Source organism: Cyprinus carpio, chromosome B18, assembly GCF_018340385.1.
Source record: "Cyprinus carpio isolate SPL01 chromosome B18, ASM1834038v1, whole genome shotgun sequence".
In the NCBI taxonomy this organism is placed as follows: domain Eukaryota; kingdom Metazoa; phylum Chordata; class Actinopteri; order Cypriniformes; family Cyprinidae; genus Cyprinus; species Cyprinus carpio.
In genome coordinates this window covers 21,489,632-21,515,720 of record NC_056614.1, presented here as the reverse complement: position 1 = coordinate 21,515,720, position 26,089 = coordinate 21,489,632, and the positions used below count along the sequence as shown (strand labels likewise).

The following is a 26,089-nucleotide window of genomic DNA, read 5'->3' as shown; positions in this document are numbered from 1 at the left end:
GTGAAAACCCTTCTCTGATGTCTCACTCTCCCTCAGAGACATGGACACGGCTTATATACAGCACAGATAGTGAAATCTAAAGGTCAGGCCATTCGAATTTACACCGCTCCAAACTAAGAGGCATTTAGGGAACCATAGAAACTGGAGATTGACATTAAAAAATTAATAAGTAGGGTTGGTGATGATGATTCTGGGTTTGATTGGATTTGTGAATTCTCTAAACCTCTCTTCCTTCACTTGAATTGAATCGAAGATGTTTTTTCACACGTTTAACATTTTTATTTTTTGTAAATTACAGTTAATAAACTAAAATATGCTTGTTTGGAATCAAATGCCAAGTCGAATATAGTGCAGATAGTGCAGTATTTAATACTCGTTTACCAGAACAAAACAATATGTTGTGTCAGATGCATTATTCATTTCTGTAAATGACAGAAAAGCATGCAAGTGACAACCTTTTTCAATTAGACTGTGTTTAACACCATTAGCCGAATGAATGAGAAAGTGAAAATGAGCGTAAAATCAAAGAGAGACTGGCAGTCAAAGGGAAGGAAATACAGAGGCATGTGCTTTAACTCTAGTTCCAAACCAAAACCCTTGAGTGCAATAAAGAGACATATTTTGCAATGCAGATAATTAGCAAACCTCTCTGGTAACAGTTTACTTTAAGCCTGAATGTATACTGCATTATAAAAGGTATTCATAAGGCCACTTCGCATCCTGAAGCGCTTATTTTGGGATAATGACTGACCAGCTGTACATTATCCCACTTTTTACACAGCTACTCGCTAAATAAATAAATGAAATGACATGAAAAGTTAATTTGGTTGAAATGATTTTTTTATGTAAGAAGAAAGAGACTGGAGACCAACAAGGAGCCATGAAACTAGCACATTGACTGGGAAAAAGTCGATTATACATTTAGTAAAAAAGCAGGTGCATAATGTGTACAGTGCTGCGACTGACCAATCAGAATCAAGTATTCCAGAGAGTTGTGTAAATAGTACCTTATATTTTTCATATTTAATTTCTATCTTATATCTTTTTATAAATACATGAAAAGTAATAAATACATGTACATAGTTTCACCTTTAAATAGTATAATGAAATTTAGTGATATTTAATGTGCTTCCATCCATTTTTAATGCATTTGATTTACACTTTATATAATATGTATATATAATGTGACATGAAATTTAATCAGAAAAACATAAAAGACCAGACATCACAAGGTTAAAAGGTAATTGGAAACTCAGGAGTGTAAAGTATGTAGGTGTGGTATAACTTACGCTCAGAAGCAGGCACTTGTTTTCCTTGATGGCGCCCAGGCATCCGAGGAAGCCTGTCACCATGACAATGGCGCCTATGGCGATGACCATGTTGGCAGCGGAGAGAGAGGGGAAGGATGGGGAGAAGGTGGCGAAGCTGCCTTGAGACACAGACAACCAGATTCCAACTCCCAGCAGCCCACAGCCACACAACTGCAGAGAGAAGCAACAGATTATGAGATACTGATGCATTCTGGAACATCGATTCAGAGCGAAAGCTGTTGTTCCGAAAAACAACATTCATTATGCACCACAAATACTGACTGAAATATAGCTTTCCAATGCATGTAGAAATAAACAAAAAAAGTATGACGTGCTTCTGCCTGAAACTCTCTGTAAAGTCTGCAGTGGCCCATTGGAAAAAGTTCAAGAGAATCAGCAGAGTAGTAAGGCCTTATGATTTCTGCGATGCGGAAAACACAGACGGAATTGTGGAATTGTGAAATTGTCAAAGTTTAGATTAATTAATCAAAAGTAACACTTAAATCAAAACACAAAATGGACTAGTGTCAGTGAATATTAAGCCACAAAAATATGCATGTCTCTGTGTGAATGAATGGCGCAGATGCACGATTTCTTTTACTACACACATACTGAAGCGCACGTGATGCTCACTGTTTTAAGTGTCTGCCATCTCATTAAATGACGATATAAACATGTGAACAACATCTGCAGAATTCCACAGTTTTCTGTTTCATTTGAGAAAAACTATCATCATTTCACACACAGAAATATAAAGTTCTTCACGGCAAACCATCAAAATAAAAGCTTGGTTTAACTTGAAGACATTGTGCCAGAAATATATTACTATAGTTCAGTAGAATGTATGTAATGCTACTACTACTGCTATAATTATTAAAACTTTATTTTTTAAGGAATCACACAATATTTCTTCCTTGTTTTAATTTTAATAGTAAATCAAAAAATAAAGGTAGTTTAATATTCATTAATTAAAAGAAAATGTAACAACTGTTTTTTGGGGGGGGGTCAAAAGGGTATTGTAAAAATAAATGTTAATAAATTAAACTGTTTAATGCATTCAAATAATTAGACATTCTAAAATTAAAAATGATACGCTAAAAACAAAAAAAAAAAAAAAAAAAAAAAACAGAAGGCAAGAGCAAGGCACTGAACCCCCAAATGCTCCCCGGGCGCCGCAGCATAAATGGCTGCCTACTGCTACGTGTGTGTGTTCATGGTGTGTGTGTGTTCACTGCTGTGTGTGTGCACTTTGGATGGGTTAAATGCAGAGCACGAATTCTGAGTATGGGTCACCATACTTGGCTGTATGTCACGTCACTTTTTTCACTTATTTTTGGTAAGACTTTTAATAAACTTATATTAAATTGTATGAGTTTCATAATTTTAATTAATTAGACATGCTTTTGATTAAAAACATTTAATTTAACCATTAAAATGGAGTCCAGAAAAATTAAAATTGAAAAAAATAAATAAAACAAAATTTAGGAAAAATAAAAATAAATCTGATTTCATGTTCAGCATATTTTGATACCGAAACAATTTGCCATGCCAACAGGTTCCTCTAGGGGGCCCAAATAGCCTGCCATCTTGGTCCCTTGAGGGCCACAATATTATTTTAATAAAACACAGAAGACTGACCACTGACATTTGTCCAGCTGCGTGACTGCGGTGACAAATCTGTAATGTTTATAGGAGCTTCTGATTGACAACACTGAGAGGAAAGGCTGTTTGCCCATCAGTCTGCGATAAGGGAACAAAGTGATGCCTGCAGAGATGACGAGGAAGAAGCGGCTGACATTTCCTTTGTGGTTATTGGAATATCCAAAGCAATCTCCTCATGAATACGGAATCACACCCGGCACTGATAAATTGACGGGCGCCACACAGCAAATCAAAAAGCATCACGAGTGACTTCCCCATGTGAATGCTGTTGTAGCTGAAGTGCAAGCATGTTCCACAACACGACCAACGGCGTGGCAGCGATAAAAGCAAACTCGACTGTTGCATACTTGATTTTTCTGATGTTGTAAATTATTAATTGCTTTTACATGTGCTCTCATTTGCCTTCAAGCATAAACGAGGCAGTTAACTGAAACACCTAAAAATGCTTTTGAGATTGATGCAGAAACTTCAGGACAGAAACTCAGTGAAACAAATTCCTTCAGTCATGGTGGTTGAAATTATCAGCATGCTCTTCAGCCGAGTACCTTTCCCACCACGGGAGAGATAAAGAACGCTGTGAGAGACACGGAGGCTGTGTGTATCTCACACTTGGCAGGTTAAAAGTGGGCGCTGAAGCTCTGTTTGGTGAGGGAGCACTTTAGCCTGAGGGTGAGGGCCGTTTTTAATGCCCTGGGAGGTGAGAAATGGCTCTGCGCTAATGTAACATGGAGAACTCAATGTATCAATGTCCACATTGTGAAGCAGCGAGTTGTCAAATAACCTGAGAGGAAGCAGTCTCTATGAACCTAAGTCAGAGTAGATTACTTGTTTAATTTGACGCAAATGAAAACAAGGATGTCAGGGATATCTGTACCCGTAATGATATGTTACGATTCAATTTAATGTTGCGATGCATGATTATATCATTATTAACCATTCGCAAAGACACGCCTTCCTTAGTTACTGTTGTTATTCCTGACAAACAATGCTGCTCTCACACCACACACATGTTCTCAGGCAGTGAAAAATACATCGCAGAGCAAAGAGAAAACAGACAACGTGCCGACAGACAAGACAGAGCAGGTTACTTCTGATATGAAACAAGGTCTCAGGACTTTAATGTGTAGTGACAGATCACTGTACTGCCAACGTGCAAGATTGATAAGAGCAAACGTTTTAACATATCATTTATTATTTCACACTCAGTATTTTGACATAAGCACTACAAGCAATGCAAACAGCGCCTGACATGACAGATTTTCTGGTACGCAAAACAAGTACTTTTAAGGAATTCCTTAGCTTATTATCGTTACTGTGGCAGCCAACAACAGTGCAGCTTAACCCTCCGCACATATTTAATTTTAGTTACTGTATATTGAAAACGTTTCAATTCAGTCTATCTTTTTTACCCTGTTTTAACATGGATTTCTATGGAGACAGTCATAGCTGTCGGGCAAGATTGCGGATAGCAGCGGCAGCACATAATATCTGCGTTCTGATTGGTCAGATCGCCTGTCAATCAAGCTCTTTGCGAACGGTCAACTGGGCCACGATTGAAACCATAGCAAAACAAGAGAGCAACTCTGCATTGTCTGTTGCAGTTCCCGTCACTTTTGCTCAGATTATGCTTATTTACAAGTAGAGATGCACCGACTGTAATTTTCTTGGCTGATTCCAATTTCTGATTTTTTGTTAGTGCGATCTGCCGATACCGTTTTTTTTGCCGATTAAGACTGATCAGCCGGTCACTGATCCGGGCCAATCATGAGGAAAATCGGCCGATTCCGATCCCGGGCCGATCGATTGGTGCATCTCTATTTACAAGACCCACTTCTTGATGAATTGAACTGCAAGATATGAATCACAAATAAATAAAAAAATTCAATGTAAAGGTCATACCTCTAATATTATGAAATATTATTACAATTTAAAATAATTTCGCTATTTAACTATACTTATTATATTGAACTTTCAGCAGCTATTACTCGTCTTCAGAGTCACATTATTCTTTTTGATTATTGATATTTGATATATTTCATTTATGTAACACCTTTTAAAACTCAGTGTCACTTTACAACAAAATTTACTAAAGGTGATTACATATATGGTAAAATAAACTTTTTAAAAATATATTTATATGAACATAAAAAACTGAAATATAATAAAGAGACCACTTTTCACAATCCAGTAATTACCAAACGGATAAAACACTGTCCTACATTTTCCACCCTCATTGAATATTCTGTTTTACTTGTTATATTATGTTGCAACAATATACCACAAAGCTCATTTGCATTTGAAATATGAACAAATTTATCACTGGAAGTTAGCCGGAGCACTATATTTCTGTATGGGAATGCACAATTGAGGGTTAAGCTAACAGACTAATCTACATTTAACAACACCGTTTCTCAAATCACTAAGCCATTTCGTGTCCATCCATCATGCAGCATTTGTATGTGTAACAGTGACTAGAGGTCATTAGCATTAGCATGGTCGCACTGCCTCAGCACTGCTTAAAACATCCTCGAACACTTATAAAGTCAGAGCACGCCTGGAAACATCGACTATGCTGCTTACCGGCCCCACAGACCATCCTTCAGGCTGTGTGCAATTTTAACTCATTTACCTTATTTGTAAAACCTCTCCTGTGATTCAAATGGCAGCCTGTACCGTCACATCAAAAACTCCAGGAAGAAGCACAGGTGAGAGGCAGGAGCAGAACGTGAGAGAACACATTAGCAGGAGAAAAAAAAAGTGTCCTCGGAGCTACAGCAAAGTCCTGAAAGCCCAGGAAAAGGACGTGAGTGGGATCAGGCGAGTGCCTCATAATGGTGCATTAGCAGTGTGTGCCTCGGTGGGGGACATAAATGGAGGCTTTGTTCTTCTCTGATGAGTCTAAGATGAAAAAAGGGATGAGAGAAAGAGAGACAGGGAGATTCTGCCCTCTTGCTTCAGTTCTCACTTGTTTTGGACCAACTCACTGGACAGATTAAATAATTTAACACCCAACTGAGCTCAGCACTCCAAGAATCTTTTCTGGACTGTTCTGTCTGTAGTATTTTTAAGCTCTCTTTAAAAAAAGCATGGTTTGAGAAGTAAATCAATGACATGGGTCCATATTAATGTTGTCAAATCTTTACGTTGAACTGAAGTGGAATCAAAGTCCTGCTGATGTGTCTGGGAGCACAGAGAGTTTAAGGGGCAAGAAAAAAAGAGAGAGAATGTCTACAACCATGCATTTCACCTCAGTTACAAGAACTGTTGGAAGAAATATTTCAAACACAGATTCTTGGGCTACTGTACCAGAGCATCACATGACTTTAAGATTCATGATCTATCAAAAAAAAAAAGTTCCAAAATACTCTTAACATAGATAGCATATTGTATATAGTTGTATATAGTATACGGAAACAGAATCATATAATTTCCATAAGAATGAGTGATGCTTGCATTGCTCTGCTGGAGATGGAGGTGTCAGTCACAATTCTAGCTAGAACTGGAGGCTCAGACGTCGCTTCAGCATTGCTCTTGTGCTTGTATTCCACTGCATCTTAAACACCACTGAATATATGTGGGAGAAGCCTGGCATCTCACTCTCAAAGCAAAATTTTCAACAGATGCGCTTCACTGGATTAGAAGCAACATGCAAAATCTAAAGTCTATGAATGTTCTTCAGGGTTGGATATTTGACACTCTATAGGGTGAGTGTTTGTTTTGAAAAGCACTGTGCTATATTTACAGCGGCACAACTGCCTCAGAAAGGACATTTATCATGGGAAGCCGGTCTCAAAACGCTGCACCCAACTTGGTGGGTCTTAAGCAGAGCCCCTGAGGAATAAACCCTTGACTGGTAAACACACTGCCTCTCACCTCCGATTTCTCACAGGACAAAGAGGACACCAAGTGTATCATTGTAAAAAGGTGAGGAAGATGGTCCAGGAAAAAATAGAAAAAAAAGAGAAGAAAAAATTGACCCACCACAAAAAAAAAAAAATTGGTTGCCAGATATTTAGCATAAAAACATACAAAATGTAAGGCTTTCTGAACTGCATAAAAAATAAATAAATAAATAAATAAAAAAGGCAGACAACCTACTGAACTCTTTTCGTACCCTTTATAAAACACTGACAAACAACAAAAACAAAGGTGGTGAAAAAAAAAAAGTCAGGCTTTCTGCAAGTTTTATGAAGGTACATCAAAGAACAGGAAGGTTCAAGCTCTAAGAGACAACTCAATTTAAATGGATGAAAGGGGTTTGCAAAAAGGCATGTGGTTTCAGTTCAAGGTCAGTGTAATTGAAACTATGGAACAGGTTCTCCAGGAGCTGAGCGAGAAACTTATCCATCACTCTGACCACTATATCAACTGCATCAGAAACCTGCTCACTCACAAGCAGTCATGCAACTTCAATCTTATGGCAGTCCAGTGATCGACTATGTGTGTACGGGTCCGCTGAGAGAGCGATTAACCTTTTCATGCTCTGCCTCAGAAGAAGGTCAAAGTGTGTGTGTCCAGCAAACCAGCCTTAATGAGAGGTTATATCACCCTGACCCATGCGTCTTTACAATTTATTAGGACACACAAGCCCTGGAGTAACTTAAAACAGTGTGCATGTGCGTTTTTGAAGGACATTAAAGGAATGTTACAGGTTTAAAACAAGTTGAGCTTTATCAACAGCTGCTGTGACATGCTGTTGTTTATCACAAAAAAATTATCTTTGGTAGATATATTATGACATAATTTAATAATGATATAATAATAATTTGCTTAACCCTCTGGGGCGCAAGGGTGTTTTGGGGGGCTAGAGAAGTTTTGACATGCCCTGATGTGTTTTTTTTTCAGTTGCTTATAAACACATAAATGGCTAAAGTCTAATATCACTGTAATCAGCATACAATAATATGTGAGCAGCATGTACGTACATGATTGTGTTTTTGAGAAAGCGACGTTTATGCTTGGTTAGTGAAAAACAAAAATTTTGAAGTCACTGAAATAAGGCAATAAAACACCTAGACAACATTTGTTCACAAGACTTTTGAGAACAGATTTTGAAGCCTAGAGTTTTTGCTTTAAAATGATGTGAAAATCATCTTGATTACTTGATCACAGAAAACAATATATTGATTTAAATTTTTTAAGACTTTTTGTGTAGGAAAGGTATATGCGAGAAGGCGTCAACTATCATGCATAATGCTGTGATTCACACCTGAGAAGACAAAGGCCCGCATAATGAGCTGCATAATGAGCCTTTCAGCCAGGTGTGTGACTGAGAGAGAAGAGTAACAAGAAAGACTCTGAGGACAAAATACATTTTTTAAACTGCATTATTAACATTATTGTGAAGGTCACTGATACTAGTACTAATTTATAGAAAAAAAGAACACAATTACCACATAGCACACATATTATCAGTGATATTTACAGCTTACTTGATACATTGACACCTCAGAGGATCCCGGGTATAACACATTCATAATACTTTCACCAGAGTAGATATTTATGAACAGAAGCTTGGTTACATTCATAAACACAAACATTTGTATGTAGGCCTGTACAATATATATAGTTATAAACATATGTGGCTATACAGAATAGCCTGTCACAGTAAAGTTTTGTCTAACCATTCTTACTGACATTAGGCTAGCAACAAATTTTTTTTTTTATATCGTATTGCTGTTTATGTTATATAACATTAAAAAAACAACATCCATGGCATGGTGAGACATCTAGATGCTGTGAATGAAACTTTATAATGTTTCACTTGATTATACATTTAGTCAGAAATTATAGTTTGAAAAAAGTCTATCTAGTAAAATGTTTACAGGTTATGTGAAAACTAATACAAAAAAGTCTTCTTTCTTATTTGTCACAGCAAGTCTTTTCTGCAGTGAATTCAGTCTCATTCCTCTCAGCCTGAAGTGCAAAGTAAAATGTAAAAAACTCGCTGCTTTGTTTGTTGTTATGGGGCATTTACCCGCCGCAACCTTCCATTGGATGATTATAATCTCAGTGGGCGTGGTCAAATAAGATATAATAAAGGGAGACGTGAAAGACTGGACATTGCGTTGGTTTCATATGGATTATGTTATCACAGAATATTTGTTTTAAAAGTAGACATGTCGAGCTTTCTATAGATATATCTCTCATGTCTCTTCGTTGAGTATTCACTGAGTTACAGTTCATTTTGATGACGCGTTTCTAAAGGAAGATCACCGCAGACCAAGGCTGCAGACAGTGCACCCTGTTTGTGTTATTTATTTTATAAATGCACAAAGTTTTGTTGTTATTATGTGTGTATACAAATAAAAGTAGACCCTTTACAGATTTGATTGATGTATTGCTGTACGATCAAAACTGAAAGTGTAATTTAAGTTCGTTTTGGTGTTATCAGGAGAAGATGCCTCAAAACGCATATTAGCATTAGTTGGCCCCAGAGGGTTAAATCAACACATTTAAGTTAGAATTTCTGTGAATTTATAGCATTTTTCCCTTTTCTTCCCTTTTCTCCCTTCATTTCAAAACAAATGAAATTTGAAACAACCTTCTTTTTTTCCCCATAAATAGATTTTAAATGTGTTGTGGTGTGAAATATTTTCAAATATAATATGCGAGTCAAATTCTTTTACAAACAAAGAAATAAATTAACAAATAAATAATGTGAAATATTTTTAAATATATTTATATATATATATATATAAAACAACAAAAAAATTACATTTCTGAGTTGATAAAATTTCACATTTTTCCTTAATTTCCAACACTTTTTTTAGCCATTTTTAAATTTTCTATGACAGTATTTTATGTGATATTAAGTCATAATAGCTGCATGTACAATAATTATAAAATCACAGAACTGTATATTAATCAACAACAAAATTTATTTAAAATGTGTGGATTTAGAATATTGTTCACTCTTTTCCTACACTTCTTTCCCCCCCCCATAATCTTTTTCCTTAACTGGTTGATCAAATGGCCTGTGGCGTGATAATATTTCATGTGATATGAGGTCATGTATAATAAATAATTATAAAATAATTAGCAAAACGTAGTTATCACACCGCAGGACAAGTCAACTTGCATTAGTCACAGCAGCTCCTGATAAATCTTAACTTGAAGTGAACCTGGAATAGCTGGTGGTCAGAAAGAGGATGGTTTACCACTTAAGATTAGAGAAACCAGGAGAGTCTGTAGACTTAAAAGTAAGCAGTCTATCGCTCAAAGAAATGTGCTTATTTTCTCCAGTGGGGCAGCATTTATAACCTTCTTCATACAAGGGTGATAAAAAGAAATAAAGAGAGAGAGATAGAGAAATAGAGAGAGATTGAGAAAAACGAAGAGAGTTACACCGCCCCGGGGGTTGCGGGCCTCTCTTTAAGAAGCCAGTTAGCTGTCATTGATTTTACACTAAAATAAAACAGTCAATTGTAATGAAGACATAAAGGCTGGTATGCGCTCAGCACCAAGAGGGAAATGATACCCCATTACTGAGCGGCCTCATCCTGCTCAAAGGACCGCTGGCCCTTTATTGCTCAAATAGACTGCAGAGAACCCCTTGCATCAGGTAATGTAGTTTTAAATCACATTAATGGATGTAAGTAGTGTTTGTACAGAAAGAAGTCCTGTAATGTCCCAGTGATGATAGAGATATTGAATTAACTTGATATGATATCAATTTAAAGTGCTCCTATTATGGATTTTTGAAGATTACCTTCCATGCGGTGTGTAACACAGCTCTAAGTGAATGAAAACATCCTGCAAAGTTTTAAAATCTGAAAGTGCACCGTGTATAAAGTTTTTGCCTCTCAAAAGAAAGAGTCGACTCTAAATCATTGAAACGAGTCATTTTTAAAATGAATCCCAAGCTGTTTAATGTTGATGTCAACATGAAACATTAGCATATAAGGTGGTCATATGGCATATGCCTGCAAATACGGGAAAAACTGATGCCTTAAATATGGGACGATTCCGTGTTATTCGGAACGGTTGGCAACCCTATATAAAATGCAAAAGGGAATTGACTCAGGGGGCCCCATGTTGCCCATTAGGATAACGCGTCCCTGATAGGGGCACTTTAAAAGATCTGGGAGATTCAAACATCTCTTTGACACCATGAGCAGATCAGATGGAGCAGATGATCTGATGCAACCTTATTTAGAGACCAATCGATCTCTGCCTTTCATTTGTTAAGCCAGTGACATCCATCTTAGAGAATAAATCATGAATGGATACTAGGAAGAAGCCAAGTCTAAATAATCGCTCATCTTAGCATATAGACAAAACATATTTAGCTTGAGAGGAAGAGATATAAACAACTCTCAGCCATTTATCTTCTATAATTGCAAAGCTTTCTACAAAATTTCTAAACAGTCATACATGGGAATCTTGCACTCAAAAAATAAAACTGTTCATCATATGAACATATATTATATACTAGTGCTTACAAAAAAACTAAAGAGTTTGGCTGATTTACTAAAAAAAAAGGCTATTGATAATAGTTTGTGGCATATAAGGAATAAAAAATTATTTTTTCCTTTGTAGAGTATTATATTTATACAGTATGGGCAGATTGTAAATAAAAGACAATGATTGCACACAATTAAGTTGACTGAGTGCTGCATTAGCTTATTAGTGTATTCTTTACCCCCCAAATTTGTCATATTATATATTGCTAACATGATGCCAGCAATGCCGAGGTCATGGGTTTGACTAATTAGATTTTAAGTCACTTTGTATAAAATTGTGTGCCAAGTCCATAAATGTAAACACAAATAGTTCTCTGTGTTAGATTATATCTGAATAGGTCAGACTTTGCGTTGATATCAAAATTAAGAACTAGCTGAAATCTTTCAAGAAGGTTCCCAGGAGGTTAATCAGAATGAATCATAACTTGAAACTTTCTATTTAAAAAACAATGGACAGGAGCTCTCCAAATCAGCCCGAACCTACAGATAACAAAGCCAAGAATGAGGGGTCCAAAGTGCTGCTCTTCAGAGGGTTGCCTGCAGCTTCTTTCTGCAATTATTGGAGAATTAATGAGCACCAAAACATCCTGCTGTCTCAGTCAAACTAAAAAAAACAAAAAAAACAACTGTGTCTGTTCTACGCTTTCCAGCATAGACATCTTGATCTGTCTCCTTGGCTCCTCACATAAGTGGTTTTTTAGTAAACTAATAAAAAAACAGCTGTAAACAGTCATGACAAATTCACATTGTCTTTGCTTTCGACTAAACCCCCCGTTGTTTCCACAAAGCACAGTTTTTTCCCCACAGTGGAGAAGAGGGTCGGGTCTGCCGTAGCAGTGTCTCAAAGAGAAGCCTGATGGTGAATAATGCAGCAGAACTATGGGAAAAATGTACTGTAGAAGAAAATCACTAGCGAGCCTTAAAAAGCTGACAGATGCGCTGTAGAGAGATTAAACAGCAATACTTACAGTTTAAAGTTTCATATGGGATCAATTGGGAGATGGAACTGAGTGAAATTGCATGTCACAAAGACAGAAAAATCCTTTGTGGCGATTTTAAACAAACAGTTTGAGAGCTTTTGCGTATATATTCATTGACATGGATGTGACTTTTACAAACAAGTAATGATGAGAAAAAAAGAATTGCCTATTGTCAACAAAAAGACATGGGCAACGCATCTAACTTGGGCAATGCCACATTTTTTCTGACACAAACAGAATATTAAATGAGAAATAAGATAGAAATGCAAGTTTCCTTGAAGCAGAAGTTGGGTGCTTCAGCTTTTATCTTGAATCTCACATCTGGCATTAAATGGGCTCAACGACTCAAAATCAATTGGAACATTTCTGCCAATCGGCAGCCGGCTCTCTCAGCTGACACCTATCACCACAGCTCACTTTCTCACAGCGGAGGATGAGAAGGAACAGGAATTGGAGCAGGAGGGGGAAAACTATTAGATACCGTTAGCTAATTTGGGCCGCTCTGCTCCACAGATTTCTGGCAGCTCAACAGAATACTTACGAGGACTACAGGCTCTTTAATTACGGATTTAAATTAGAATAGAGAAGACGAATCTAGAAGATGAGAGCTAGAATATGTGATAAAGGAAAACATACACACCCACTGACGAGTCAATGAAAATATGAAATTTTAATAATATTTTACAATACTTCTTGTTTTGTAATACTAACTGTATTTTGTATCAATAAATGCAGCCTTGGTGATCATAAGAGACTTAAAATCATTAAAATGGGTAGTGTACATCACATGACCAGCAATACAATTCTCTGAGAAACAGTAAATGAGATGATTAAAAAAGAAAGTTTGTGTTTACGGTTAAAAAATTATAATGCATAAATGAACCAATAAACAATAAATAGTCTTTATTATGCCCTCATCGTCTTGTAAAATAAATATTGGGACCACAGGTGTCTGTATGCGTGCTAGACTTTAAAAAGCTTTGAACACACCATCAAAATGGCTCTATAGGGCTATAAACCCAAAGTCCAAATGGTGCTAGAGTTATAGTGCTTTCGGTTCCCCAAGACAAACAGATGTTGCTGCACTGGGCAAATAAACAGCAAACACTAGTTTGTTCAGCCTTGAAAAAGCAGCACTCTTATCTCAGGAAGAGTCACAGGCCTGGGCAACCAGAGGGGATGCTGGGACAGAGCCAGGACTGAACAGCAGCGGATATGGGTCTAAAGAGCCTAAGAACATGAGCAGTATTGGACTCAGAGGACCAAAGATGACTGAGCACAAGTCCAGCAGTTTCAGAGCTGAAATAATGACATTAACTTTACAAGTCCTCAAATCTCAAGCTATGGCTGAAAGAAATAGTATATCCAAAACTTTGTCATCATCCTCATGCTGATCCAAACTAGTATGACGTTCTATCTTCAGTGATAGGACAACACATGTTGCTCATTAATGCTTAATGTGTTAACCATTTCACAATTATTCTAACCTAAAAAAAAATCAATCTTTCACTGTCAACAACAACAAAAATCCTAAACCTTTATATAAATAAAGGGTTTTATCATGGCAGAGGCTTCTATGTTTGAGGAACAGCTCTTGTTATTGGGATTCTTCCCTTATTTAACAATGTGCACATCCATCTCCTAATCTGAGACCTGCTGCCAACCTCACTCTCAAGAATCGTGTGTTATCTGGCTGTCTGCAAACATAGACCTGAGCTTCACGGAAACTTAAGATGTGGAATGGGATTTGTAGAAGCTTGGATGTCAATGCATATTTTCTATTCTTTTTCTAGCATTTCGCTCATCTGACAAAGTTCTTGGCCAACACATCTTCCATCTATCCCCAAAAGCAACCATTTTTAATTAAAAAAACATCATTTGAACTACCAGGTCACAGAGAAAATAAAATGATATTGGAAAAAGTTGATTCGCAGACGCAGACTGGCACCTGTCAACTCTGTCTGAAGCCAACGTGGTGATAAAATTTCATCAGAAGGTGGTACTGCTGGACTCACTCACCTTGGCTTTATAGCGCAATGAAGCTGAGGTGATGAAATATTCCACTCACGTATTTATTTGAAGTACTTCAATTTCCCACCCAAGTTCCATCTTGACACTCATCTGGAGAGTACTCTACAACTCATGTAACTCCAGTTTTGAAATACAAACATACTGGAAGCCTAAGTGGCTGAAATCCAAACCAGAATCACTGCTAAAATAACTATTCTATTAATCTTCTCAGCAGCACAACGTCCATGCAGGATTTCCCTGTGTTAGAAGTGGAATAACGACCCATGAATCATTCAAAGCTGGGATGAATGTGTTTTGTATGTCTTGCATGCTTTACATGCACACCATCAGGATGTAAATAAATTTACAGGCTTTTATCATGCAACACAACAGACCCTGCAGCTACAACAACACAGCAATGCACATCATAGCATTACACAGCCCCGCAGGACCAGAGCTGCTAAATATGCACATCCTCTTAAGTGCTAAAGGATGATCTCTCTTTCCCTGGTACAGAGAGGAAATCCGCTATCAAAGACATACAGCAAAATCAATAGTCACTTTGCATGACGGTGGAAAGTAGACAACTTCCTTCCATTCTGGAGAGCCCGGGACTCTTAGTGAGGCCAATTAAGTCTTTAAATCGAGAATGCATCTTGTCTTTGCTAGTTACAACATCACAGAGAGAAAGTGAGAGAGATTAAGCTTAAAAATGAGTGACACATGCTCACTTTTTCTGATGAATTCTTGCCCGTGTCAATGTGACAAGCTTCAGCTTCACTGTTGACTGCTCTTCAGCTTGTTTTCAACGTTACACAGCATGTTTTTCAGACTAATTGTCTCTCTCCTGCATTGCACACGCCACCAAGCGAACGTTGTCCTAGCAGACACTATTTGTCATGCGTGCGGAATACACCAAACATCTTTCTCTCTCATGTTCCCCATCTATTTTTCCTCACTTTTTGTGGTGTTAAGCAGGAAACAGGGATTTCAGTCAGTCAAAGGAATGATATATGCATCATCATCTTTTTCTGAAGTTGTATCTACTTGTTTTCTAAATTTTGAATGTATTTTTTTAAGACGTACAGCACTACAGACCAATGTTTGGTGTGATTTATTTTTAATTTATACTTTTATTTAGCAAGGACACATTAAATTGATCAAAAGTAAAAGCTACTAGCTGATATTATAAAAACCCCCATTACCAAACGAGAAGAGAATTGCCTATGGCTCTGAAACACATAAGCATGTGTGATGGTGGTACCAACACAAACATACAAAGTCAAACATCATTACTTACCATATGTGAACACAAAACTAGCTTTAGTGTACAGGTAATCAGTTCTGAGCATAAACAGGCCATGAGAAAGCAGTTCCATCTGTATGCAGGAGGCACTAATGCCGCCGCGGGTGCTAAGGGAATGCTTAGCATGCTGAGACAGCAACAATCTGAACTCCACAAGTAGACTTTTCCCATGAAAACCAGCCTCAAGGTCCTAAGTATGCATCCCCGAAATCACACTTTCATCCTTTAAAGACAAACACAAGCTTTAGAGAAAAAAAGTATTTAGGAAAATAACTTTGTCATTGTGTGGAAAGATAAAGTTTTTAATGTTTCGATTTTATCTTTAGAACATCCCCTACCGCTCTATGTGATAAGGAGAAACAGGAAGTCCTTGAGCGAATACTGCATCCAAATATTTAACCTGAATTTCTGCAAGCATCCCGCTCTCTCCATCTCAGTCATGCTCTCTATTTCAGCTTGAACTCTATATTAATTCCCACAAGGCCTAGCTTGGATAAGCAAAAGGATATACAGTATTCTGCATGTGTATGCATGCAAGTGTTTGAAGATATTTGCCTCCGCATACAGTTTTCCCACTAGTCCTGGCCTGAGAGTCAATTCATGCACCCGTCTCATCTCCTACCATCAGCAGACACACATAGCTCACCTATGACCTGAAAAGATGGTGGAATTAACAGCAGACAAAATCCCTCTTGTATTTCATGCACCTTCTCAAGACACATTCCTGTCAGATTACTGGTAACATGCTAATTACTCTGGCACTCTGGTTATGGTGAAGGTAGATGGTTTCTCTGTGAATATGTGTAACTGTATTCTCATGCCTCAGAGACTCCTCCGTATCTGGATGGCGTTCATAAAGCTGAGGTATTGTATGAATCACAGAGACTATTCATGAAGTATAATAGGGCCATCAGAGAGCAGGAGACGGTGCATTCATGAACCGTGAGCGTGTCCGCCCTGGCAGTTATGTCCATGCTGAAGCCCATCCAGTAATGTGATATGGAGGGTGACCTCCACCACGGAGCGGCGGGGAAACCAAGTCACATAAGAGGACAAAGATGAAGCGGCTATCAAACACCCACTCATGGCCCTCTAGGTCATCTCTCACAGACACGGATCACATGGGCGGGGGTGCGAGAAATTGTTCATGAATAGAGAAGCCATGTGTATGTCTTACTGCGGTTTTCTGGTCAAGTCGATAGCGTCAACCTCAGGCATGCAACAATGTAAGGTTTTGATTGCCTTGTTGTAATAATACAATTTCGCTTTATTGCGGTGAGGTTAACATGAGGGTCAGGGAGTTAGGAGAAATTTATGAGTTTCCTGTTCTCCCGTATGACTGGTCCAGAATTAATCAATGCTCATTATATTCGCTTCCACTTGAAGGCTGGGCAGAATAACAGCATTATAAAATATGCCATATCTGGAGCTTCATTTGATATCTCAGTTGATCAGTCCACTCTTGTCCGCTTCAAGGTCATCTGCATCTTTTCTATTATCATTTTATAAGCCAAGCTTATGAATCACAATGGGATGTATCTAGAGCTGAAATTGGTCAATGTTAAATAAACAAGCATTCCTCTAGCTGCAACACCACATGTATTAACAGACTCAACAACCTCCGGTGATCAGTAATAGCAAAGAGACTAATATACCAGTACAGCAAACCTGCAATTGCCCAAAGACAATTTTATTTGAGGCATCATGCTCTAATACACACTAGCATTGCACAGATGTTGGCTCAAAGAGGCAATGACAGCATGAAAGATTGATTCAGTATGGCATTGTGGCAGTGCATATGTAAGGACTGACCCTCATACCATAGCTGATGATGGGTGTTTGCCAAGGCTTAGACAACTGGCAAAATATGGCATGCCTGTTGGGGGTCCCATGTGAACAATAAATTATGCAAATTCCTCAGAAGATGGCTTCAGATGAAATGGTAACCTATTTTCAATGCATCAAAGAAGGATATTTGATATGGTGAAAATGTTTCAGCTGCTAAATACAGTAATATATAAATATTAGTAGCATATATTGGCTATTTTACAACCATTTCTAACATAAATCATTGGGAATGATGAGCTGAATAATGTGAGGCAATGTGTTTGCAATGATGCAAGACTTTTACAATGATCCAAGACATTCATTCGCTATGAATAATATTTTAGTTGGCACCCATATAGTTCCAAATAAAAAAATATATTCATGCCGTACCTCTCAGTTGTAAATTATTTTATTTATTTTGGACTAAAAATAGGCAAAAAGAGATAATATAATATGATAAAACAGTTATCCCAGTTATACATTGTTATGCCAGTAGGTGGTGACAAGATCTTTATTATTGAGTTATTTTATAAATTTAACTTTATTATTGATTAAACAAGTGACTGTCTTTATAAGTCACTGAATTGTTCACTTAAATGACCTGGATTCATTCAAGAACAAAACATTACCGCAACAGTTATTAACAATTATAGATATAATCCTTTACAATTCATTCAATATTAATGGTTCAGTATCTCCTACCTCCCTGTGGGCCTCTATCACATTTGCTGTCAAGAAGAGATTTTACAGCATCTTTTTGCACTTGATATGCTGTAACCAGTGAATTTGCATTCATTTATTTCACAAAATAATAATAAAAAAAAAAAAATTTGAAATGGCTTTTGAACTGATATTTGCAAATTCTTGGAGCATGGGTACTTTTCACCAGAAACAGCCATCATCAAATATGTAAGACATTCTGACAGCTTCTAAGACTTAGTCTGCCTAATTAAGATTTCTTAAACATCCAAATGAAAGGACATAACTTCAGGGGGTTTTGTCCAGAAGAGGGTTAATTATACAATTTGGGTGACTTTCAGAGAAAAGGAGTTTGTAAATTTGTTTACTGAGACCATTGCAGATAAGCTGGCATATGACGATTGGCTAGACGTGAGGCAGACGGACTCATATCAGGACAGCCAGATAAGAGTGCAATATACGACGGAAATTAAAATTCATTACATACCAACAGGAATAGGTGTGTGTGTGTGAGGAGTTATAATCAGAGCCTTCAAAGCTGGCAATATTTCAATAAGCTCCGAAAGTGCAAAAATTAAACGGCTCTGACCTGATTTCTCTAGCATCTTCAGGCCCGTGGACGGGTTTGAAATTCAGGACGGAAAATACTTTCCAATTCAAACAACCTTGGTGTGACTAGCAGAGGCCAACAGGGAAGTAACTGGCTGTAGTTAGCAGAGAGTCTGGAATGACTGGCCTCTATTTCATATCCGTCTGATACCACTGATCTATTCTGATGCCATCCACACGGACAGCATGTCTTTGCCTATCAGCAGGCTGTGTGAGCAGCAGCCACGGTACTGCAAACTAACTAGAAGTCCCTAATCTTCAAAGGCCACCCGAGCTTGCGCGAGCACATGGCCGTCGACGCCGGACATCCTTCAATGGGCTTTTCGCACATAGAAACTCTAGTCCCTGCTAACCTACTTCCCGGAAAGGGAAATTTGTGTGACAGGAAGAAGAATCTTCAGAGGTCACATTGATTACACAGAGTCTCACTGAAATGCTTAGTCCAGCATACGGCTGTGACAGGATCTGGCTAATCTAAAATGACTAAAAAGGCAACTGTCGTATATATTTTTTGCACACAGCAAATTCAATTTGAAAAATTTGTCTGATTCTGCATATTTCAGAATCAAGGGTTTTCTACAGTCATTTGCCCAGTCATCAGTGAGACAGTTGCATAATATATAATATTTATCTATATTACATTATTAACATTTGTAATATTAGTATATTTTACATAAACACTATATTATTTGTAACAAATATTTGAAAAAAGTATACTGAAGAAAATATTTATACAAAATATTTGTAAATGTTATATAAATATTAAATGTACTGTACACTGTAGAGAAAAAACAATCATGAAAATAAAATACATTGATAGAAATATATCAAATATTTTATATTTCTGAAAAATTAATTATACATTTTATAAATTGTAAAAATGTTTAAATAAATTATAAATGTTATATTTAAATATAAATTGTACTGTATACTGTAGGGGAAAATAAAAATACATTGATATAAATACATCATAAATCTAAATACATTGATAAATATTTTACGAACTTATATAATAATGGAAAAAAAGATTGCATTTTTCCATGGTAATCAAAAATCTCAGAAATAACAGTTACACAGCTCATGTGCTCTGTTGGGCACGTCAACGTGTTGCATACTTGTCAGTCACAAACTGGCCAAGTCATCATATCAGCATTTCCACCACAAGCCAAATAACCGAAGCATCCTCCCTTCAGACCAGAACTAATTGGTGCTTTGGCATCGGGTACAAGAAAAGCAGGGTCAGCTAAGGTCATATTCATGACAGGTTCATGTGTCAGAGGTTAGGGGCCAGTCACCTGTGCTTCCTGTCACTGGGCCTCCTGGGAAAATTCCTGGAAGTGTACAGTTGGCCGGCCTTTCCATCTATGGCCTTGTTTCTCTCAGCTGGGGGAACATGAAATGGCAAACCACTGACACATTGACGATTGGCCAGAATATCCATAAATCATCACTATTTGATAATCTGAATCGTCTCTTTTGATTCAATCTTAAGTGAGGCTAGTGTTTTTTCTGTTGTAAAATGCTGCCTATGACACAAAAAGCACCCACTCTATCGCAGTCTAACTTTTCCTTGAAAAATTCTGCTTAGAGGGCTTGTTTTTGGAAAGTACTTCAATCACGGTTTAAGAACAGCTGAAAGAATTTATCTCTACAGGACAGTGACAGAGTTTTGTAAGCTAGCTGTCCTGTAAAAATGGAAGGAATAAACAGCCGTTTCAGCAGAATCAGAAGCCGCAGCTATTTGACAGGGAAGGTCTTGGTGACCGTATCTTTGACTGTAAAGCCATGCGGCCTCTCTTACCCAAATCACACCGTTAGGTCATCTGAAGTCCAGCCAGACTTTCAGCTGATGGGAGTTAAATTTAGATCCTAGCTCTGACAGGGGGTCGAAAAGGGCTCACTTTATGAGCCAAACAATAAAGTCTCAGGCACGGGAAACAGTTCTTAGAGTTGGAGGTCAAAGTATTTCATCAGTAGCCAAGAAATGCCCATGTTAATTTAAAATAAAACTCTGTGGAACCAAGGTTAGTAGCTATAGTAGATTGTGTTAGAGCGAAACTACTGCTAAAGTGTATTAACCTGTTAACCCACATCTGGACGCCAACGCACTGAACTCTCTTTGTTTGGATACGTCAATGTTTATGAATAGATTAAATGAAACGGGACAAAATTCATCAATACAAACTATATATCATTATAAAGGTCTAAGCCTCAAGCATCGACGACAGATCACTGTTTTTCAATTGAAGCTTATAAGGAATGTTTTTGCTAAATTTGTGTAAGCAGTACACATCAAAACATGCATACTCAAAACGCAGTACGTACCAGATTCATTGTAATAGCGAGTCAAAGACATCCACAGCTGTAAATCCCGGTTTAGTTAGAAAGGTAAGGGTCCACTGAACGACATCTCATAGAGCACTTTTAGTCCAATGAAGTAATAACGTTGTAATATGGATGGTAATTCCTTTGTTTACGTCTCAGTTCTTCGGGGACAGTATTGTTTGTATCCGTTATGGAATAACCTACACTCAAAAAACTGTGTCTTGGTAGTAAAAAACAGTATGGTTTTGTAGCATATAGTGTCACAAACAGAATGAGTCCATACATTAAAAAGAAAAAAAGTCAAAGATAAGCGGATTATTGTTTATTTGAATTCTGGCGCTCTGACGGCTCGTGACGCGCGCTGTGACGTACCTGTCATCTGATGGAGGCGTAACTTAGCAATCAGCTTTTTACACAAATAATTCTTTCTTTTTTTTCTTCTTCAACATTTTTCATATATGTGTATGTGTTTTATGGTGAATGTAGCTGTATCAGCATGATTACCATCTCTATGACTGATAATCAGCGTGTGATAGACAACTATCAGTGTGAATGCGGTCTATATGAATAGAGTGTGATTATTGAATATATGGTGCATCTGTATGATTACCATCTGTATTAAGGCCATCAACATGTGATTACCGTCTGTTGGAGTGTCTATCAGTGTAAATGCTGCATTTCTAGCAATCTCAGGATGTACTGTAATTGGCATACATAGTTAATTATTTTTTATTATTATTACTTATTATTACTCAAATTATTCTTATTGTATTTTTCTATTGCTCAAATAAATAACTTATATGATGTCTAATATTCTGTCTATTGTTTTATAATTGAAAAACTATGCAGTATGTTTAATGACTAAAATAGTTTGTAGAACCCCTCAATACATTTGGTAAATAGTTTTTTGGTAAATATTTACATTTCGGGTGGGGTGGGGGGGACTATACAAAAATGATTGCAGGAATCAAATTTTTCATGGTATCTTCTACAGATTTGAAATAGAAACTTTTGAGACATGTGACCTTCAACCCATAATTTTTCTAAATTGCTCCAGGACTGATTTCATGTATTTTTATATGAAATAAAAAAATTCAGTGTGGTACATCTTTTTTTCAAGGCACTTCAGTGTCTATAACTTTTTTTTAAATCTTTTTTAGCATTATCAACTCTGGACAGTAAAGCCCAAAGGGTCTTTTTTTTCCAAAGACACCAAAATTGTGTGTGTAGCACACTGAAGTCAGAAACGATTACAATTTTAAATTAGGTAGGCCATTTTCAGCTGTGAGTCCCATAATGGGGGTGCTGGTTAACAGATTAATAAAAAGTATCTTAAAATACGACTTTCAAAATTGAATCGCTTGAATTGGCCAATAATCAATTTAAAATGCATCAAATGAAACGTGATTCTTTTCTTGACTATGATACTTTAGGGGAAAATTGAAAGAAACCTACAAATGCATTAAATTAAATAAAATATTGGCATTAAAAAAAAGACTAAAATATATATCAGTCTAATCAAATAGTATCTTTCTAGGGATTTGACAAATACCTACTATATGTTTAATCACAGCGAAAGCAATACACTGAATATATCTGCTTTGAATCTGTGAAACAGGAATGAGAAAATCCATTTGCAGTATCATGAATTAAGTAGTAATTAGGAACAAATATGTACTGGGCTTTGGCTGAAATATTAGCACTTAGAATTTTTTTATTTCACTTTCACATTGGATGGGATTTTCAGGTGGGAAATTATGACTATAGCCACTTGCTTTGAAAGTAGGAAAAGCCGCTGTGTTAGCCTGCATTAGATTGCAGTTTCCCCCTCTCTTCATTTTCTTCCTGAGAGCATTCAAAGATCGAAAGGGTTCCAGTTAAATGAATCTAATAAACATTTTCATTAACTTGATTCTACTGTGGGCTCAATTTTGGACTAGCAATAACAAAAACATAAGCTGCCGGAAAGCAGAAAAATAGAGCTCATCCACAGAAAAAGTAAAGTTTAAGCAAAAAAACGGAAAGCCCTAAGGGAAGCAGTTGACAACAGACAGGCTTTTGTTCTCTGATGGTTCCTATGGCTCTGGATTAACAGTGTCTATCTGTAAAAAAGCATTTTATGTTCATTCTCAGTGTTTGCTCACTCCTGACCTTAATGTCAGCATGTGAGTGAGAGAGAGATATGGTCTCCATCAATGCTTGGCCAAATCTATACCGTTGCACCTGTCAGGCAGACGTGTCCGTGAGGGAGGAGTGTTCTAATCTAGCTGCAGCTACTTCAAGAGGATTTCTGACACTCGTGTTTGACGCAGCTGGTGAGGCGATTAGGCCGGTCAGTGGAGTTTACCGTATACGTACAATCCCATAGGGCTACGAGATGTACGTGTCTACCTCGCATCAAAGTCTACAACACAGTTTTATGCGATTACAACAGCACCTTGAGTCACGAACAAATCAAATCAGTGTGGATGTTTCTGAATTTCCCACAGCAGGTGTTTTTATGATGTAACGAAAAAACCACTGATCATGTCAGATTATATGCAGTAGAAATTAGGTGGAGGGTGTTCTTCACCAGCCATAACGTGACGACATTTCATTCCCTATTAAATTGCCACCCTCTTCAGTAAAATCACATCTGAAGAAGTCGCGCATACATTAGAGAGACATTACACAAACACTGGCTCCCAGGGTGTTTCCAAATGTACAAATGCACCAGGTCCCATGAATAAATGATTTTTAGAGAACAGATCTCACCTAGTCTTCACCTCGCTCATGCAACGCGTAATGGGCGCAGTGCAAATTACAAGCAAAGACCTGAAATGCTTAGACAAGCAAAGGCTTGATTCACTGTCATAAATGCTGTTACAACTACATCGCCAGTGCTGCAAACAACCATTTTTCAGCAACTTAATGTGCAAAGCACGCTTTTGGAGAGAATCAACTAATAATAATTCATGCGATTAAGCGACGAGAAGAGGAAGATTAGATTAATTTAATAAAAAACTCCTCAGCAGACTCCTCATCAGATGATCTCTACCCCACTCATCTGAATATTCCCTTTATCTTCTTTCAAAGGTTAAGCACCAGCCCACTGGGCCAACAAGCTGTTGCTTGCATAGCAGCTTGGCACTAAATTCATGACTTGGTCCGGCCTAGCATGCATGGCATGCACAATCCGGAAAAGGCGATGTTGGCTAAACATTGGCAATTACATAAAGTCTGATGTGGTGCCCACTGCCCAGAGAGAGGATCAGTGTGTGCACATGGCCACCAGTGCCCGTCTTGAATTTGCCAGGATGCCGACCCGACCAGCCGTTTGACTCCACGATGTAACAGCATCAAGCTAATCCCATACCCCAAAAAGCAAGCTTAGTTAGCTGTAGGGCTGTTTATTTTCAAATATTCAAAATAAATAAAATAAAATCAATTGCTAAATAGATCGACTGGACATTACAAACAGTTTATTGTCTCGGTGCATCTAACCAATAAGGTAAAAAGTCTGTGCAAATGAGTTTATATGACCACAAGAGTAGCAAAGGGGTAAACATAACACTATAATCACCTTTCTCTAACAAGACACTAAAGCCCCAGAGTCCACTTAAGTTGACAGTTCTCTATGGCTTGCACTTCCCATAACACCCCAAAATCCAATCACTGCATGATTATTGTAGAAAGCAATTTCAGTGCTGCCTAAAATCTGGACAGTCACATTGTGCCCTGCCTCCTGATAGAGAAAACCTTGAGGAAGTCTTATAATTGATACAAAATAAAAGAAAATTGTTATTAAAAAACTACATTAGAAAGAAAGAAAGTTCTAAAAGGAGTGAGTGAAAGGTTGTGTTGTAATATTAGCAGTCTGGTTAGGCTTTTCTTTATGAGTGAATAAGTATTTCAGAGTGACTTAAGTAGATCATGCTGAGGCACTTGTCTTAATTTAGCTCAAGATGAGGAGAACACGCCTCGATGGCCTTCTCCTGACAAGCATATTAGAACGAGTGCTGTGAAGCTCTTCAACCAATACTACCACTTTACAGAAAGTTTTTCCAGAAATTCCCACCACTTTTGGGTGTCTGACATTTGGGTTTCCTGTGACATATGCTGCACACTTCTGTCAGAATGAAGGATGTTAAACCACAGAGTTTCACCAGAGCATGCAAGTGTCTGATTCATTTAAATAAAGTTCTGCAAATACACAGTCAAGTTGAAGTGTATAAGCCAAAACAGCAAATGGATTGCAAGGAGTCAGGCCCAGGACATCGAGAGTGAGTGGACTGACACTAAACCGAGACAACTGAAGAGCTGAAGAACAATGACTGAACAGAAAGGGCATGCTGTTCATTCAGTTTGGCATGTGAGTACATCTTGTTCAACAAAAAGAAAAAGTAAACACAACGTTTGTGAAGTGAACTGAATTAGAAGATTCACATAACTTGGATGAATCAAATTCTCAGCTACTACTACAGTAGAGATCTTAATATTCAGTTCATTCCAACAATATGAACTGATAAATCCCAGAGTCAATTCATTCCAAAAACTGAATCAGAACTGAATCAAAAGATTCAAAACCCCTACTTGGTGTAACAGTAGTAAATTTGATTCATCCCAAAGACTTGATTGTTTTGATTCAGTTCACCCCCAAAATTGGTAAATCATTTCACAAAGCCTACAGTAATCTCCAGGAGGGTTTGTCAGCTTAGTTTTCTCTCCACTACTGAGCTCGAAGCAGATTCAATCAGAAATTCTTCTAATCTTTCAAATGATTATTTTTTTACTTGATTCAGTAAGATGTCAACTTCTCAGCACCTTAGAGGCTTAACCTTCACTGACCTTTTATCTTCAAGTTTTAAAGGCTTTGGAAGACTGACGTTCCACAGAAAGACTACCCTTCATGTGTCA

At 37.4% G+C, this 26,089-nt stretch overlaps 1 protein-coding gene across 3 annotated transcripts in view; it reads right to left on the bottom strand.

The window, feature by feature from the left end:
• LOC109079841 (tetraspanin-9-like) overlaps window positions 1–26,089 on the bottom strand; it is a 175,473-nt gene that overhangs the window by 20,550 nt on the left and 128,834 nt on the right. For all 3 annotated transcript variants that reach the window (XM_042744332.1, XM_042744333.1, XM_042744331.1), the window contains one exon: window positions 1,290–1,481. In XM_042744332.1, coding sequence (XP_042600266.1) covers window positions 1,290–1,481 — 192 coding nt within the window. The remainder of the gene's footprint in view (window positions 1–1,289; window positions 1,482–26,089) is intronic.